At 31.4% G+C, this 14,395-nt stretch overlaps 1 protein-coding gene across 2 annotated transcripts in view; it reads right to left on the bottom strand.

The window, feature by feature from the left end:
• Positions 1-14,395, bottom strand: part of Npc2b (Niemann-Pick type C-2b) — a 54,543-nt gene that overhangs the window by 8,624 nt on the left and 31,524 nt on the right. For both annotated transcript variants that reach the window (XM_088233859.1, XM_088233860.1), the window contains exon 2: positions 6,269-6,379. In XM_088233859.1, the coding sequence (XP_088089985.1) occupies positions 6,269-6,379 (111 nt within the window). The remainder of the gene's footprint in view (positions 1-6,268; positions 6,380-14,395) is intronic.

Here is a 14,395-nt window from a genome sequence, read left to right as displayed (position 1 = left end):
TTATTTTCATGCTTAAAATTTCCCTACCGCCCACCAAATATATTTCAACACAGTATACGGGTGAAAAAAAATCTAGAAGGAATTTGGGAGATTTGAAAAAGCAAGTTTATAAAACCAATATTTTATTGCAACAAAAAAAGAGCGCGTATACATATATTGAAAAAATACAAGAAATTTCAAAAATCAAATTCAATAACTAATGAGAACCTTAAGCCTGGTGCTGTGTGACTAAATATTTTATGCCTGGTTCAATTTTCGTTAAAAACAAACGAACGTCTCCTCTTTCAGTGATTTTCAGAACGTTTTTAACATCCGAAAATATTGAAAATATTTTATGAACTCTGAATTAATTAACTCGTTGTAATATGGTGGAAATGAACTACTTTGAATTACGCCACAAGTTCTTCCGAATTAATTAATGATAGTGTCGTGATAGATTTCTAGTTTCCGGGAAGACAACTCTCCAATCATCATAACTCACCGACTAGAACTTGTGACGTTACGTGCGGAGTAATTTAAAAATAATAAAAAAAAACAAAATACGTGGAAATATATTTTTTGTTATTTTGTATGGTTTGATAAGTACACAATTTAAGTTTGATAGACAAATAAAAACCACTGAACTAAAACTGTACGTTTTTGCAGTGTCAAGTTAAGTTTCAGAAATGTTATATTGAACAAAATGTATGTTATTATTACAAACAATAATGTTAGGTATTTTTTTTATTTGTTTGAAAATTTATTCATTAACCCTTACGGATTATTATAATCATTTTACAAAAAAAAACATATCATTTTTTATTCATTCTCTGTTGTTGATTATGATATTTTTTTCATATTTTGAGTTTGTCTGAGTCTTTTGTTTAGTTTTGTCTGGTAGTTTATTGAATAATTTTAGTACCTGATTTATTAGTTTCGATAGTCCTTGTCTCGTTTTGTAATGTTCTGTATGATATTGGCGCCCTCCGTGGTGTAGTGGTCAAGACGCTTGATTCACGCACGGAAGGTTCTGGGTTCGATTCCCGGTGAGAACACAAAAATTAAAATGTGATTTTTCTCAAGCCTGGGTGCTCTGTGATGAAATTCACCACTGTAATTAGGCCTCCTGGCCTGTTGTGGTGCAAAAAAAAAAGTAAAATGTAAATGTAAAACAAAAATTGTTTTGATATTATTTACAATTTTTTTCATATTTTAGTTCTTTGTCTACAATGATATCTGTGGCTAACTTATGAATACATCTTAAAGATTCTACAATGTTCTGAGTATGTCTAAATCCAGCCAGTCTGCAAGCATTTGGACATACTCAAAACATTGTTGAATTAACTACCTGGTGAAAGAAGAAGTATAACAAATTAAAAAATTGTTTTCAGGCGTTGCCTAGTAGGTTAATTGGTTCAGCCAGATGAATTTTACCCCACATGATAAAGGTTTCAGCTCTTTTACTTCACAAACGTCAACAGATGGAAGAGTTGAGGAAATGTGGATGTTTAAACATAGGCAGATGGATGAATGTTACACAGTGTGTAAAATGGCCACTTAAACCAGCCAATGACATGTCATAAGCCCTGTAAATGCCTAGACTACCATATTACCTTCTCAAAAATGTTTTCCTTCTCTGTTGCAACAAATTTAAAGATTCTAGTTGAAAAGGTTCATTAACATTTAATTTCGTTTTTTTAAGAGTTCTTTAGTTGGTGTTAGATAAGGGAGGTCAGATACTACCTTAAATATTTTATTTTGCTGTCGTTGTAGTCAGTTTATGTCATTTTAGTTTCCTGTTCCCCATAGTTGTAGAATAAAACAATTTTTGAATAAGTTGATTAACAACATTTTTTTAATAACTGAAACAATTTTGTGGTTGATATTAGAAACAAGAGTCGATGGAAGAGGAACTCTTAGTTTATCAAATTAAAAGTGACCGACCGAAGTTTCGGTTTTGGCCAAAACTTGTATTAAAAAAAATGTGTCGGATTACGTTTTGCTGTACTCGGATGCATCTAATGCCTCATGACTCGTGACCCTAAGTTCTCTTGCGTTCTAAGATCTTTCATATTTATATTTTTCTCATTAATTAATAGTTAATAAGTTCAATTTTCTATAGCGTACATTGAAGAACTGTTAAGTATAAGTTATACGTATAATACAACAAAGAACCAAAAAGTGTTAAAAATAAACAAATTAACTAGTTAAATTTATGCCTTTCATTTCATGTGAATCTTATTTAACACTTATTTAAGGGATTCATAAGATTTAACATTAAAAACGCATAATTTTGGGGGTTTTAAAGTGAGTTTTCAAACAAACAAATAAACCATCAAAGCGTTTCTCTATAGGGGTAAACAGTGAGGATAGAACGCCACATCACTATGTCTTTGAATACATACCTCGCTTTTTCTATCTTCATGCATCTTCTCATGCACGCACGCCGATTATTCCTACTCTTGACGCGTCCATCTTCAAGTATTTAATGGACTTGATTGTGTCATGTCTTTCTCGGTCTTCCTCGTTTTCTGCAACCATCAACATTTGCATCGTCGATCCTTTTAGCCGTTCTTTTGCTATCCATTCGCTCTACATGTCCAAACCAACCTTTTTTTATTCTGTCGATAATGCTTGTCGCAGCCTTACATAGTTCACGGATCTATACATTTGTGCACCTATAATGCACCGTTTTACCACACACTCACCTGAGAGATCGCATTTAAACAGTAGTCAACTTAATTTCATCATTATTTTTCCAATCCAATTTCATACTTCGCCACTATACATTGGGTTGTCACTAGACTCCATCGGAAACTGCTAGTTTTGCCCCCTGCGAAAAACATTTGCTTGCCAAGGTAGATTTCAGTGCACCGTTCACCCTTCTCCCTGCACTCACCCTTCTTTCAATATCTTTCTCAGTCTTTCCACCCCTATTAAACATACTTTCCAGGTGCACAAATTCTTCAACCTGATTCAGAATATCTCCATTTACACTGATCTCACATTAAGTTACGCTTTCATCCCTTTCAAAAACAGTTACTTTCGATTTATCAACCGCTGTTCTTGCATACACCGTAAACTTTTGTCACCAAGAATTGCAGGGCATCATCAGCATACAAAAGACAGTTAACTGCTACATCACTCATGTTTGCTCCCATTATTAAATCTTTCAGTTCTTATCTACAGTTATCAATGTTTGCGTTGAACAACCATGGTAACTCCTAACTTATTTAAATAAGTTTCGGATTCGACTGAAAATCTTGTTTCAGTTGGTCATTACAAATTAATACCAATTTTAAACCGGATTAACCCGGCTGAAAATGGAGTTTGTATTTCTAAATATAATTTCATATCAATGTTATGTTTTAATAATAGCTTTTCAACTTTTCCTATCTCCGTAACTGTCAAAGATAAAACAAAATAAAATGATTAATGAGAATCTTAATTTATCACAATATTGTTTCAACCCATTTTATGTATATGATACAATTGATTTTTCATATTTAATATATTTTTATTAGATTCATCAATATTATTTTCTGATACACGTTTTATTAAAAATCAGAACCGCTAAATTAAAATACTAGTGTACAATTATAAGATGTAAACTTTATGACTATTATAAGTTGTAATCTCACATTTAAATTGAAATCATGAAAGTGTAATTAAATAACATATTACAAGAGAAATGAAGAACGTTTTAGAGAAGGGAACATAGATATCTAGGCATTTACAGGTCTTTCGATCGGTCAAGGTCAAGTGGATTTTTCTGCAATTAAATATCTTAAAATTTATCTAAACTATTGGGATCAGGAGGGATATATTAATGTGGGCTAATCAGGAACTTCTCAGCATTTGCTCACGTGGAGAGGAAACCACTTAAAACTCTTTAGGAGAAGCCGGCCTGTTGGCAGCAGTCAACAGGCCTTCCGTTCCACTAGAGGAGTGTTCGGCATTTTGTTCCCTACTTTGGTTTATTTTACCAATTTCCTGCGCTATATTTTATTTTTTTATTTATTTATTTAATCCAATATAAAATACAATACAAATACATAGTTAACAAAAATGACTATACAATAGGTAGGTACATTCAATATATGTATATATATTATGGATATAGCCACTCCACTGGCCCACAGGCACGTTCCGGAGTGTCAGTGTATTATTTATTTATACAAAATTTCACATCAATTGTGTAAATATTTCAAAGAAATAAAAAAAATTAAAACATATCTACATCAATAAAACGAAAAAGGATTTTCAAGAAACAATAATTACATTCTTATATATGAAACATATTTCTCAGCTTCCTGTCTAGTCTTTTTAGCAATTCATTTATGTACTCTAGCTTTGAAAATATTGTTTTTCATTTTGTTCGCCAATATGTCCTTGCTTAAAAAGTTGTATAGCTTAGAGGCTATATTTATATTTATCATGTATGATACCACCTCTGTTAATTCTTGTAAATTATCATCATTCCCTTTTCGCACCAAATGGTGCAAAGGACACTGCAGTGTATCTCGATAAAAAATATACATGAAGGTAAGATGAAAAAAGGATACAAATATTTACCCGTACAATAAAAAAGGCAAATTAATCAAAATTTAATAACAATTTCTTTATCCACTACATACACACTTAGGTAATAGATTTCTCTGGATCATGTCTAGTTTGCTAAAATAGGTACAATCTGTTTAAAGGCAGAAATTTTTATGCTAAATAAATACTAACATACGTAAATAAACACTAACACTAACCTACTAATTACATTATTCAACAGTTATACAATATTAATTTTTACCATTTAGTATTTATTAATGTTTTTGAGTAAATTTTCCAATTTTTCTCTGCCTTAACCCAGTAAACATTTTTTTTACAAATTTATTTAATTGAATCCGGGTCATGGTTTTGCAATGTCCGGGTAACGCATTAAATATTTTGGGCCCCAGAAACCTGAAATTTCTTTGCCGAATTCAGAGTTTGTGGTAGACCCCATGACCCGTCCTCTAGTTTGACTTCTGGTGGGAGTGTTCCTTTTGGGATTTGGTAAAATAATTTGCTTTCACAAACATTATTGTAAAAATATATAACTGCTTTATGTATAAGATCTCAAATTTCTCAAATAACTCGACGCTGGGGTACCTGAAGGGCTTTTTTAAAATTATTGATTTTTGAGCAATTTCGAATTGAGGTTTAAATATTGATTTATTAGTGCCTCCCCATCCTATAATGCCATAAGTTATAATTGAGTTACATAAAATAAAACAGTTGTTTGAGTTTAATTAGGGATAGACGTAAGAAGAGATGGTAAAGTTTTCTAATTTTTTGTGTATATTCGATGTATTCTGTCCATTTAAAATATTTATCAATAATTGTTCCCAAATATTATATTTGTTTAAAATGATATTTTCAACATTAAGTTTAGCAAAAAATCGTGATTATGTAATGAAAAAAAAACTTACTTTTAAAAAAAAAACTAAATGATGAAAAACAAAAATAAAAATATATTTTTTAATAAATTATATCCATGCTTCGAAATATTCTAGCGTAAAAATACTATATTTATTTAATTTTAATTTCAACCATGTCAGGAATCGAACCCAAGACCTCTTGCATGTTAGGGAAACTTGACTGATATCATAACAGAGATGAAGAACCTTTTTGAGAACGGAATATCTGTTCATGAATTACAACAGTATATTACAACAGAGATGAAGAACATTTTTGAGAGGGGAATATGGAAGTCTAGGCATCTACGGGGCTTATGACCTATCATTCGCTGGTTTAAGTGGCCACTTTACACACTGTGTAACATTCACCATTCTGCCCATATTTGTACATCTACATTCCTTCAATTCTTTCATCTGTTGATGTTTGTGAAGTTAAAGAGCTAAAACCTTTATTTATGCGGTTGAGATTCATGTAATTGAATTATTTCACCTACATACTAGGCAACGCCTGAAAATTTTATAATTTCAATTTCTATACTTCTTCATTGACCAGGTGGATTTATCAACAATATTTAGATTACATTTAGGGCAGAATGGTGAATGTTACACAGTGTGTAAAGTGGCCACTTAAACCAGCCAATGACAGGTCATAAGCCCTGTAAATGCTTAGACTTCTATATTACCTTCTCTTAAATGTTCTTCATCTCTGTTGTAATATGTTCATGTTAACAGCTCTCCGGGGAGTTGAATCCAGTCATTGTCTACAAAAATTTGGACAAACTCAAAATATTGTGTTTATGAATTGCTTTAATACATAAATAAATCGATGTACATACTTGGTGTGAATCTCATTTCCACACTAACGTCTGTCTTCCTTCGAAGTTTACACGGTGGCTTTTTACATGACCCAACATTTATTCTGTCTTGAAGTTCAGTGAAGTTTCGACCTGAAATAAATTTAAAGTTACATCATTATTGTGATATATTTTTTAAAAATTAATATTTGCGTTCTTATAATTTATCAAAATATTTTATTTTGAGGGCCATTTTCAATGAGTTGTAAATAACTCAGTATTAGAAAATGGGTATCTAGTTGGGATAGAGTAGAATTCGAACCACGCACCTTTGATCCATGAGTCCGAGACACTAGCCACGTGATCACAACCTGTTTATATAGAGTCAAAGCACCAGTAAATGACCACCCTAGTAAATGACCTAAGAATTGCTACATGTGTCTAGTCAAAAAACGTTTAACACTAGAAACTATGACAAAAGCAGTAGACGGACACATCTTTTGGTAAGAAACAAATCTGTTAGTTTTGAACTGTGAGTTGTCAAAAGGTAATAGTGCGTCTTTTCGTTATTGTTCTGAGATTGATTGTGTTTTTATAAGGAAAGGAGTGGTAAGTGTTTTATTTGATGCTATTTCTTATGCAATTCTTTGAATATATCCATATTCTAATGTGTTAAGGTGTTTTGTAATGATATGATGTAACTAAATTTGAGTATTTTTTTACTGGGGTAGTAGTGGTCATTCACTGGTGATTCTGCTATTTTTTAGAGCAATATTAATTATAATTGTAATACTCGTATTTCAAAAGTACTTAGAAAAATTAACGTGTTTTTTATTGTTGTCTTTTATTTTGTACGCTTAAATAATGAAATTTATACCTTTATTGTGGATTTCACTACAAGCTGAACCTTAAACGGTCATTCATTGGTGCTTTGACCCTATGCCTTTACAAAAACGCGACATGTTTATCCTTGAAAATTTTGACGTCAAGATTCGTGACGATGTTCTATTTGAATTTAAACGGTCCCAAAAAAAATCAAAATTTAACCGAATCGTGACGTATTGGGGTCGTGGCCAATTTAATGAAGCGTTTTCGCGGGAATTTAAAATTATAAATTAAAAAATATTATTTACGCTACTAATGAGAAATAAAAATTGTTCTTATTAAATAAAAATGTAAGTAAAATTTTCCTATTGTACCTTATAACAAAATAACCCTTTAAAACCATATTTTAGAGACACCATCTTCAGAGAGAAAAACTGTTGTGCGAATTTGTTCGAACGCATGCAAAAGTGCACAAAACTTAAAGGCGAATATTTCGAGAAGCAATAAAATGATTTTCTTAGGATGGATTACCTTAAAAAAAAAAAAAATTATAACTAAAAACATATCGTTTGTTGTTATTGACCTACTATTTTACGTTTCATGTGTCCATAAATTACAAGATAAGTAGTAATATCTTTAGCGTATTTGTACCTTACAACAAAACAATGGCTTTGTGAATCAGATCAGTAAACATAAATTAATTGTAATGTATTTAGGTCAGTCATCTTTACGATTTAAGTTGTTTTTTAGACAATTTTAATCTTCACGTCAATCAAACTGATTATTGTTTTATATTCATTCGACGTGTCTCCTTGCTTATAAAAATGAGTCTTGTTTCCAAATAGTTAGTAATGTCGCCATTTTTGTTTCACCAATGTCAATATTAGAAAAACTAATTTGGCTTTCATTGTGTTCGATCTTAGTTTTCAATGTCGTTCTTCTACAATATTTACATAAAATTACGTCCGTACTGTGAACTTACTATACTACAGAAATGTTCATATATATGTGTATGACTTATATACATAGATTGAGTTTTTAGAGAGATTGAGGGCCTAATATTTCTTGGTGGAACTGTATTTTAATTAACAAATTACAACAGGGATGGAGAATGCCTTAAATAAGGTAATATGGAAGTCTAGGCATTTACAGGGCTTATGACCTGTCATTAACTGGTTTAAGTGGCCACTTTACACACAGTGTAACATTCACCATTTTGCCTATGTTTGGACATCCATATTTCTTCAATTCTTCCATTTATTTATTTATTTTATTTTTTACTATTAGGTAATTCAACAAAGATACATACTAGAAAACATACAATTTATAGCATTCGTCGAAATAATTTAACATGCATATATATCTTCAATTATAGAATTACACAAAATAGATTTATACGTTAAGTTGTAATACATATTTTTTAATATTTGTTGATTTTAGTGAAGTTAAATAGCTGAAACCTTTATTTTTGTGAAGAGATTCATCTGACTGAATTATTTCACAGACTAGGCAACGCCTGAAAACAATTTTCCAATTTTTCAAACTTCTTCTTGGACCGGTTGGTTTCATTACAATATTTGAGTTTGTCCAAATGTTCGTAGACAAAAGACTGGATTTTACCCCCTCGGGAGCCATTAAGATTAACAAATTACAACAGGGATGGAGAATACCTTATTAGGTAATTAGTAATACCTTATCAGGTATTCTCCATCCCTGTTGTAATTTGTTAATCTTAATGACTCCCGAGGGGGTAAAATCCAGTCTTTTGTCTACGAACATTTGGACAAACTCAAATATTGTAATGAATTTTAATTATAAAAATACGTACATAGTTGTATTACACTTTTATTTATAATTTTTACCGGTGACCGGGTTTCATCGCGACCGACATCGTCAGACCATCGTGAGACTAAATAAAATTCTATGTACATAAAAGTGTAAGCAGGGATTGTAAATCATGATTTTATATAATTACTAGCGGACCCGACAGACGTTGTCCTGCCCGAACGTTGGCTTGCCTGCTATAAGCTTGAAAAAATACTTTTATTGATAAGTAGGTACCTAGGTACTTGTTTGTGATTAATTTCCAAAACTAAAAACGGTTAATATTCAAATATTGAATTTAAGTCGGTACCTAGGTACTTGTTTATGGTTGAATTCCAAAGCATAAAATAAATATTTTTTCAAATATGGTATTTTTTTGCTAACGTTTAATTCCAGTCTTCTCACCAACAGAGGGGTGTACTTATGTAGGAATACGATTTTTAAAAATGTATTGAATTTAATATTATTTCAGTATTGCCAAAAATCCAGTAAAAATAAATAAGTGGGTAAAATTATAAGAAATTTAAGGAAAGAATCTGATTGAGATCCAGAAAAAACAAATGCTGTCTGTAAACATTCAAAAACTAACTTTTTTTAAACACAAAAAAAAACAAATGTAAATGCATACTCCTCGAATGCAACCCTGGTAGATCGATGAATAAAAAAATTTTGCTCTTTACTTCTTTTCTACATATTAGATTAAAGATTTTCATATCTACGAACACGCATAGCGCAAAGATCTATTTTTCTCTAAAAACCGCACGTAAATTGGTTAAGCCGTTTAGGAGGAGTTTAGTGACATCACACGTAAAGAGGAATTATATATAAAGAAGATGGGAATAAAAGAGTTTAAATTAAAATAATTTAGTATATAGTAACAATAATTGTATTTTAAGTTTTATTAGAATGTATTTTCATTATTTTATGTATGTATTCGTATGAATAAATAAAAATAAAGATTTAAAAAATATACAATAAAAACAGATGTAAAACATATAACTTCATGAAGTTTTATAATAAAAATGTATTTGAGTACTAACGAATATTTAAAAATCACCTGTTATTACTGATTACTCTTTATAAATTAATCTAAATTTATACCAATTTGCTTAACTCTTAAAAGACTGTAGTAAATAATCTCTTTGCGCGCGGTGATGTAACATCGTGTTACCACTAGTAAAAGACGGAATATTCTAAAGTTCAGACATTTGAAAAAATGGAAAACATAGAGACTACTGTTTAATAACTCCTTTTCCATAATTTATGGGAATAAACATATAATTTAATCCTGTTATAGCAAAATAAATTAAAAATCACAAATACGCCCCTCATATTACGCGCGTGCGTCCCCCATCATTGTCATTAACCGACTGAAGACTAAATCTGTTTTAGATGACACCTACCGCAGAACAGCGTCTCAGTCTTCCAAGTTATGACTTCTATATTCGTGCTCTGTCTTGTATAAGGTATCTGTATATATGTGTTGCTGAATTAGCGTACATTCATGCTTTGCTTTGCAAGGTTAACTATTTTTTGTATTTACATATAGCATAGTGATACAAATTTTACTTTCCAAATCGGGTGTGAAAACGTCCATTTGAAGATTACAAAAAATACGAATTCATCATTTAAAAAAATAAGAGAGATATATCAAATCTTGTGTCCTATGTCGACTAGTGTGACATCACAGCCACACAAGAGTTAAAAAAACATGACTTAGGTATTTTAACCCAGGGTTTTTGGTTGGCGACCTTTTTTTTCATTAAATGTTTTGGGGTAGAGAAAAAATATACATAAAAAAACATTTTTATTTGATTATTCGTGTTTACATTATTTTTAATATAAAAAAAAACGAATGTTTTAGATTTATTAACGTTGAAAATTGTGTTACTGGGACTAAATTCGCATAACTCATATTCATAACATTTATATTTTAAAAGAATAGTACAATGCGTTCGAATATTTAATAACTCCATGTTAATGAGTTAGTGTATATCGATGAACCAAGTAAATATGTATGATTTTTATTTAGAAACTTTGCTGGTCTGTCTTTGAACTGTATTTTTTAAAAATGTTATTATATCATTGTTGACTGCTTGTTTCTTTAAAATAAATGCACATTTTTTTTTTTTTACATTTTTTTTTGCACCACAACAGGCCAGGAGGCCTAATTACAGTGGTGAATTACATCACAGAGCACCCAGGCTTGAGAAAAATCACATTTTTAATTTTTGTGTTCTCACCGGGAATCGAACCCGGAACCTTCCGTGCGTGAGTCAAGCGTCTTGACCACTACACCACGGAGGCCGACATAAACACACATATAAGCTCACTCTCATACAAATACACATAAACACACCCTTTTGTTTTAACATAATTTAATAATATGTATGATTCTTATTTAGAAACTTTGCTGGTCTGTCTTTAAACTGTATTTTTTTAATGTAACTATCATTGTTGACTGTTTGTTTCTTTAAAATAAATAAACATACAAATTCCGTTTGTGTTGGTAGACACAATATAATTATTTATAAGAAATATTATTGTTACGCACACATAAAGTAGAAAATATTAAAGATTTGAATAGTCTGTACACATTTAAAATTTTAATTATTGTGTAACAAGGTAAGAAAATTATTCGGTTTTAAATCATATTTGTATAAAACATTTAAGTTTGTAAGCGAAAATTATTGATGGAAGTTCATTGTTATTTATTTACTAAACTCCTTAGTAAAGATACCAGCCTCGAAGATGTCGCGAAAGCGATGAAACCGGTCACTGGATATTCCAAATTTGTGGATCAAAGTATCACTCGTCTTTTATTTCTATAACATATTTGTATACTTTATTATAAAAAATATTCGATTATTATATCGATACTTCTATGGGCATTTCTAACGTCAGCGATAGTCAAACGTCAAACAGAAAAACATAAAACTACATAGTATAACTTTAAGGCAGTGTCTACTGCGTTTGTATTATCTTAATTAATTTCTGATTACATAATATCATAATAACACAGTTTCCTAGAATGTAGAGATATTACAAACCAGTTATACTGGATTCGCCAAATTTAATTCAGGTTTACAAATAGTAATGTTAATTTAATAAACATTTAAAAACACGCTGTATTACAAACATTCCACGGGGCTTATGCTGAAAAGACGTGACAATTTGTCTCCCACGCGACTATTGTCGGTTGTCATCTTTGCTTTGACAAGTTGCTTTTCTTTGAAAAATTTCTAAAGACGAATGAAAAAGTGAAAACTCGAACAATTATCTGTAGTACTTATCGACAACATCATTTTTAAATCATGTTTCTTCTTCATGGCGTGGCGGCATGTCGGGTCCCCCCGACGTTGACGACCACCTGGGAGAAAAGTACCCTGTCCTGAGTACTGCGAAACAGCTCCTTCAAAGTTCTAATCCTGGTCCTTTTTCGAATATTTCAACAAAGTCAGGAAACCGTACGTCCCTCGATCTTTCCCTTTATGACAAGCTAAAGTATGGCATATAATAACCTCTCAACACATATGATACGCCATATGGCCACAATATGATATCTTAAGCTAGGGTTTCCTAGGACAGCGGTGCCCGTATTTTAACGGCCGTAGTAAACGGTGATGTGGTAGACAGCCGTCTTAACGTTGACTAAAGAGTAGTTTCCTAGGGAAACGGTGTTAAATGGTGTTGATAACACCGTTTTCCTAGAAAACCACACTCTAGTCACCGTTACGACGGTTATCCACCGCATCACCGTTCACTACGGCCGTTAAAATACGGGCACCGCTGTCCTAGGAAACCCTAGCTTTACGGAGGTTGACGGTGGTGAATAGATAGTTCTCTATTCGTATTGATTCTACGTAATACTTCATTTTTGAGGTTGGTTATCATATTGGTCCAAGATATTCATAACATTCTGCGGTGGATTTGCATTCCAAGTGCTTTACGGCGATTTATAATATTGACTTTAAGAGTCAACGCCTCTACACCGTACATTAAGACTGGCCATATATAAAACATTACTATTTGGCCATTTTTCTAACAAACGAAACTTTCTCGAAACACCAGTTTCATAATATTCATCATTTTAACTTATATCGGGTTTCATGTGAAATGTTGAATGCCCATTGTCATAATGTACTTTTGTTAAATATTAATAAATTTTATTTTATTCTATAAAAACAATTATCTCGTTCCATAATAAATGTTCAGTTTATAAATTTGGATCGGGTTGCACGAGTAGTCTACTCCAACTTGATTTCTATTTCCTAATATTGAGAATTATTTCGTCGATAAATCGTATAATATCGAGATTCGTATGTAAGGCTGAGATAGACACTATCGACAAAATCGAGTAAGGAGCTCTGCGCTGGTTTGGACATGTTGAGTGAATGGACAGCGAAAGACCGGCTAAAAATATTAACAATGAGAGTGTTGATGGATTCACAAATAGAGTAAGACCGAGAAAGACATGGCATGACCAAATCTAACAAATACTTGAAGATGGACATATCAAAAGTTGGAATAATATATAAAGTGATGTGGCGTTCTATCCTCTCTGTCTACCCTTACGGGGAAACGGCGTGATGGTTTGTTGTTGTTTTTGAGAGTTATTTACAACTCGTTAAAAATGGTACCTAAAAAAATAAAAACATTCGTTATTCAAAGATGAATGACGAGTGTTTTACGCCGATAATGTTTGACAAATAAATGTTTAATGTCTCATTCGATTATTAATGTCGAGTGCATTGGGGCACTCCAGATAATGTCGACTGGTTTTCAATCGATTTAGGTCGCACTTTTATTTGTGTAAGTCGCATACGATTTTAAAGACGAAAGGCCGCGAGAACCTGATGCCTTGTAAATTAGACAAGCTTGGTAGCGTGAAAGCATTCGCAGTATGTGACCTAACGAAGAATCGCCTCTGTTCGACACCAAAATGCGATATTACTACGAAAAAATCTCTCGTAAAGAATTTAAAATTCAAGTTTTCATACAGAAATTTTGATTTTACATTATAGTCAATTGAACATTTAAAAAAATCATGGTAATATGGGCCCAGAACTAACTTGTGTACAAAAGAATAAAGTTGTTTGAAGAAATGCCGTAAAATATAAAACACGAGAAAAGTGTTAAATATATTAAAAATATATTTTAAATAGGATATGAATACGCAAGAAATACCAGGTTAAATGTAAAATAGGTATTTGTGAATATACTTAAATTAATATAAGCGTATGTACGCATAAAGAGATGCCCTTGCGTAAACACTTGTGTGACGTTACTCAGCGTAAAAAAACTTCAGTCGATAGTTTGCAGATATAGATATTTATTATGCTATCTATGACATTATATTATATGCGCACATATAATTATTATATAATGTTAATGGTTAATTTTTTAATAAAAAGGGGGCTATATTGTAAAGATATTTTATTATTTATTAGGGGAATATTATTTTTTAATGTGAAACAATATTAATTGCGAACAAATATCCCCCTAATAAATAATCAAATA

This window comes from Micrasema longulum, unplaced genomic scaffold (assembly GCF_059751315.1).
Source record: "Micrasema longulum isolate JH-2025_06_02 unplaced genomic scaffold, ASM5975131v1 h1tg001159l, whole genome shotgun sequence".
Taxonomy (NCBI): Eukaryota; Metazoa; Arthropoda; class Insecta; order Trichoptera; family Brachycentridae; genus Micrasema; species Micrasema longulum.
The sequence above is the reverse complement of the archived record's forward strand: the minus strand, read 5'-3'. Positions and strand labels throughout refer to the sequence as shown.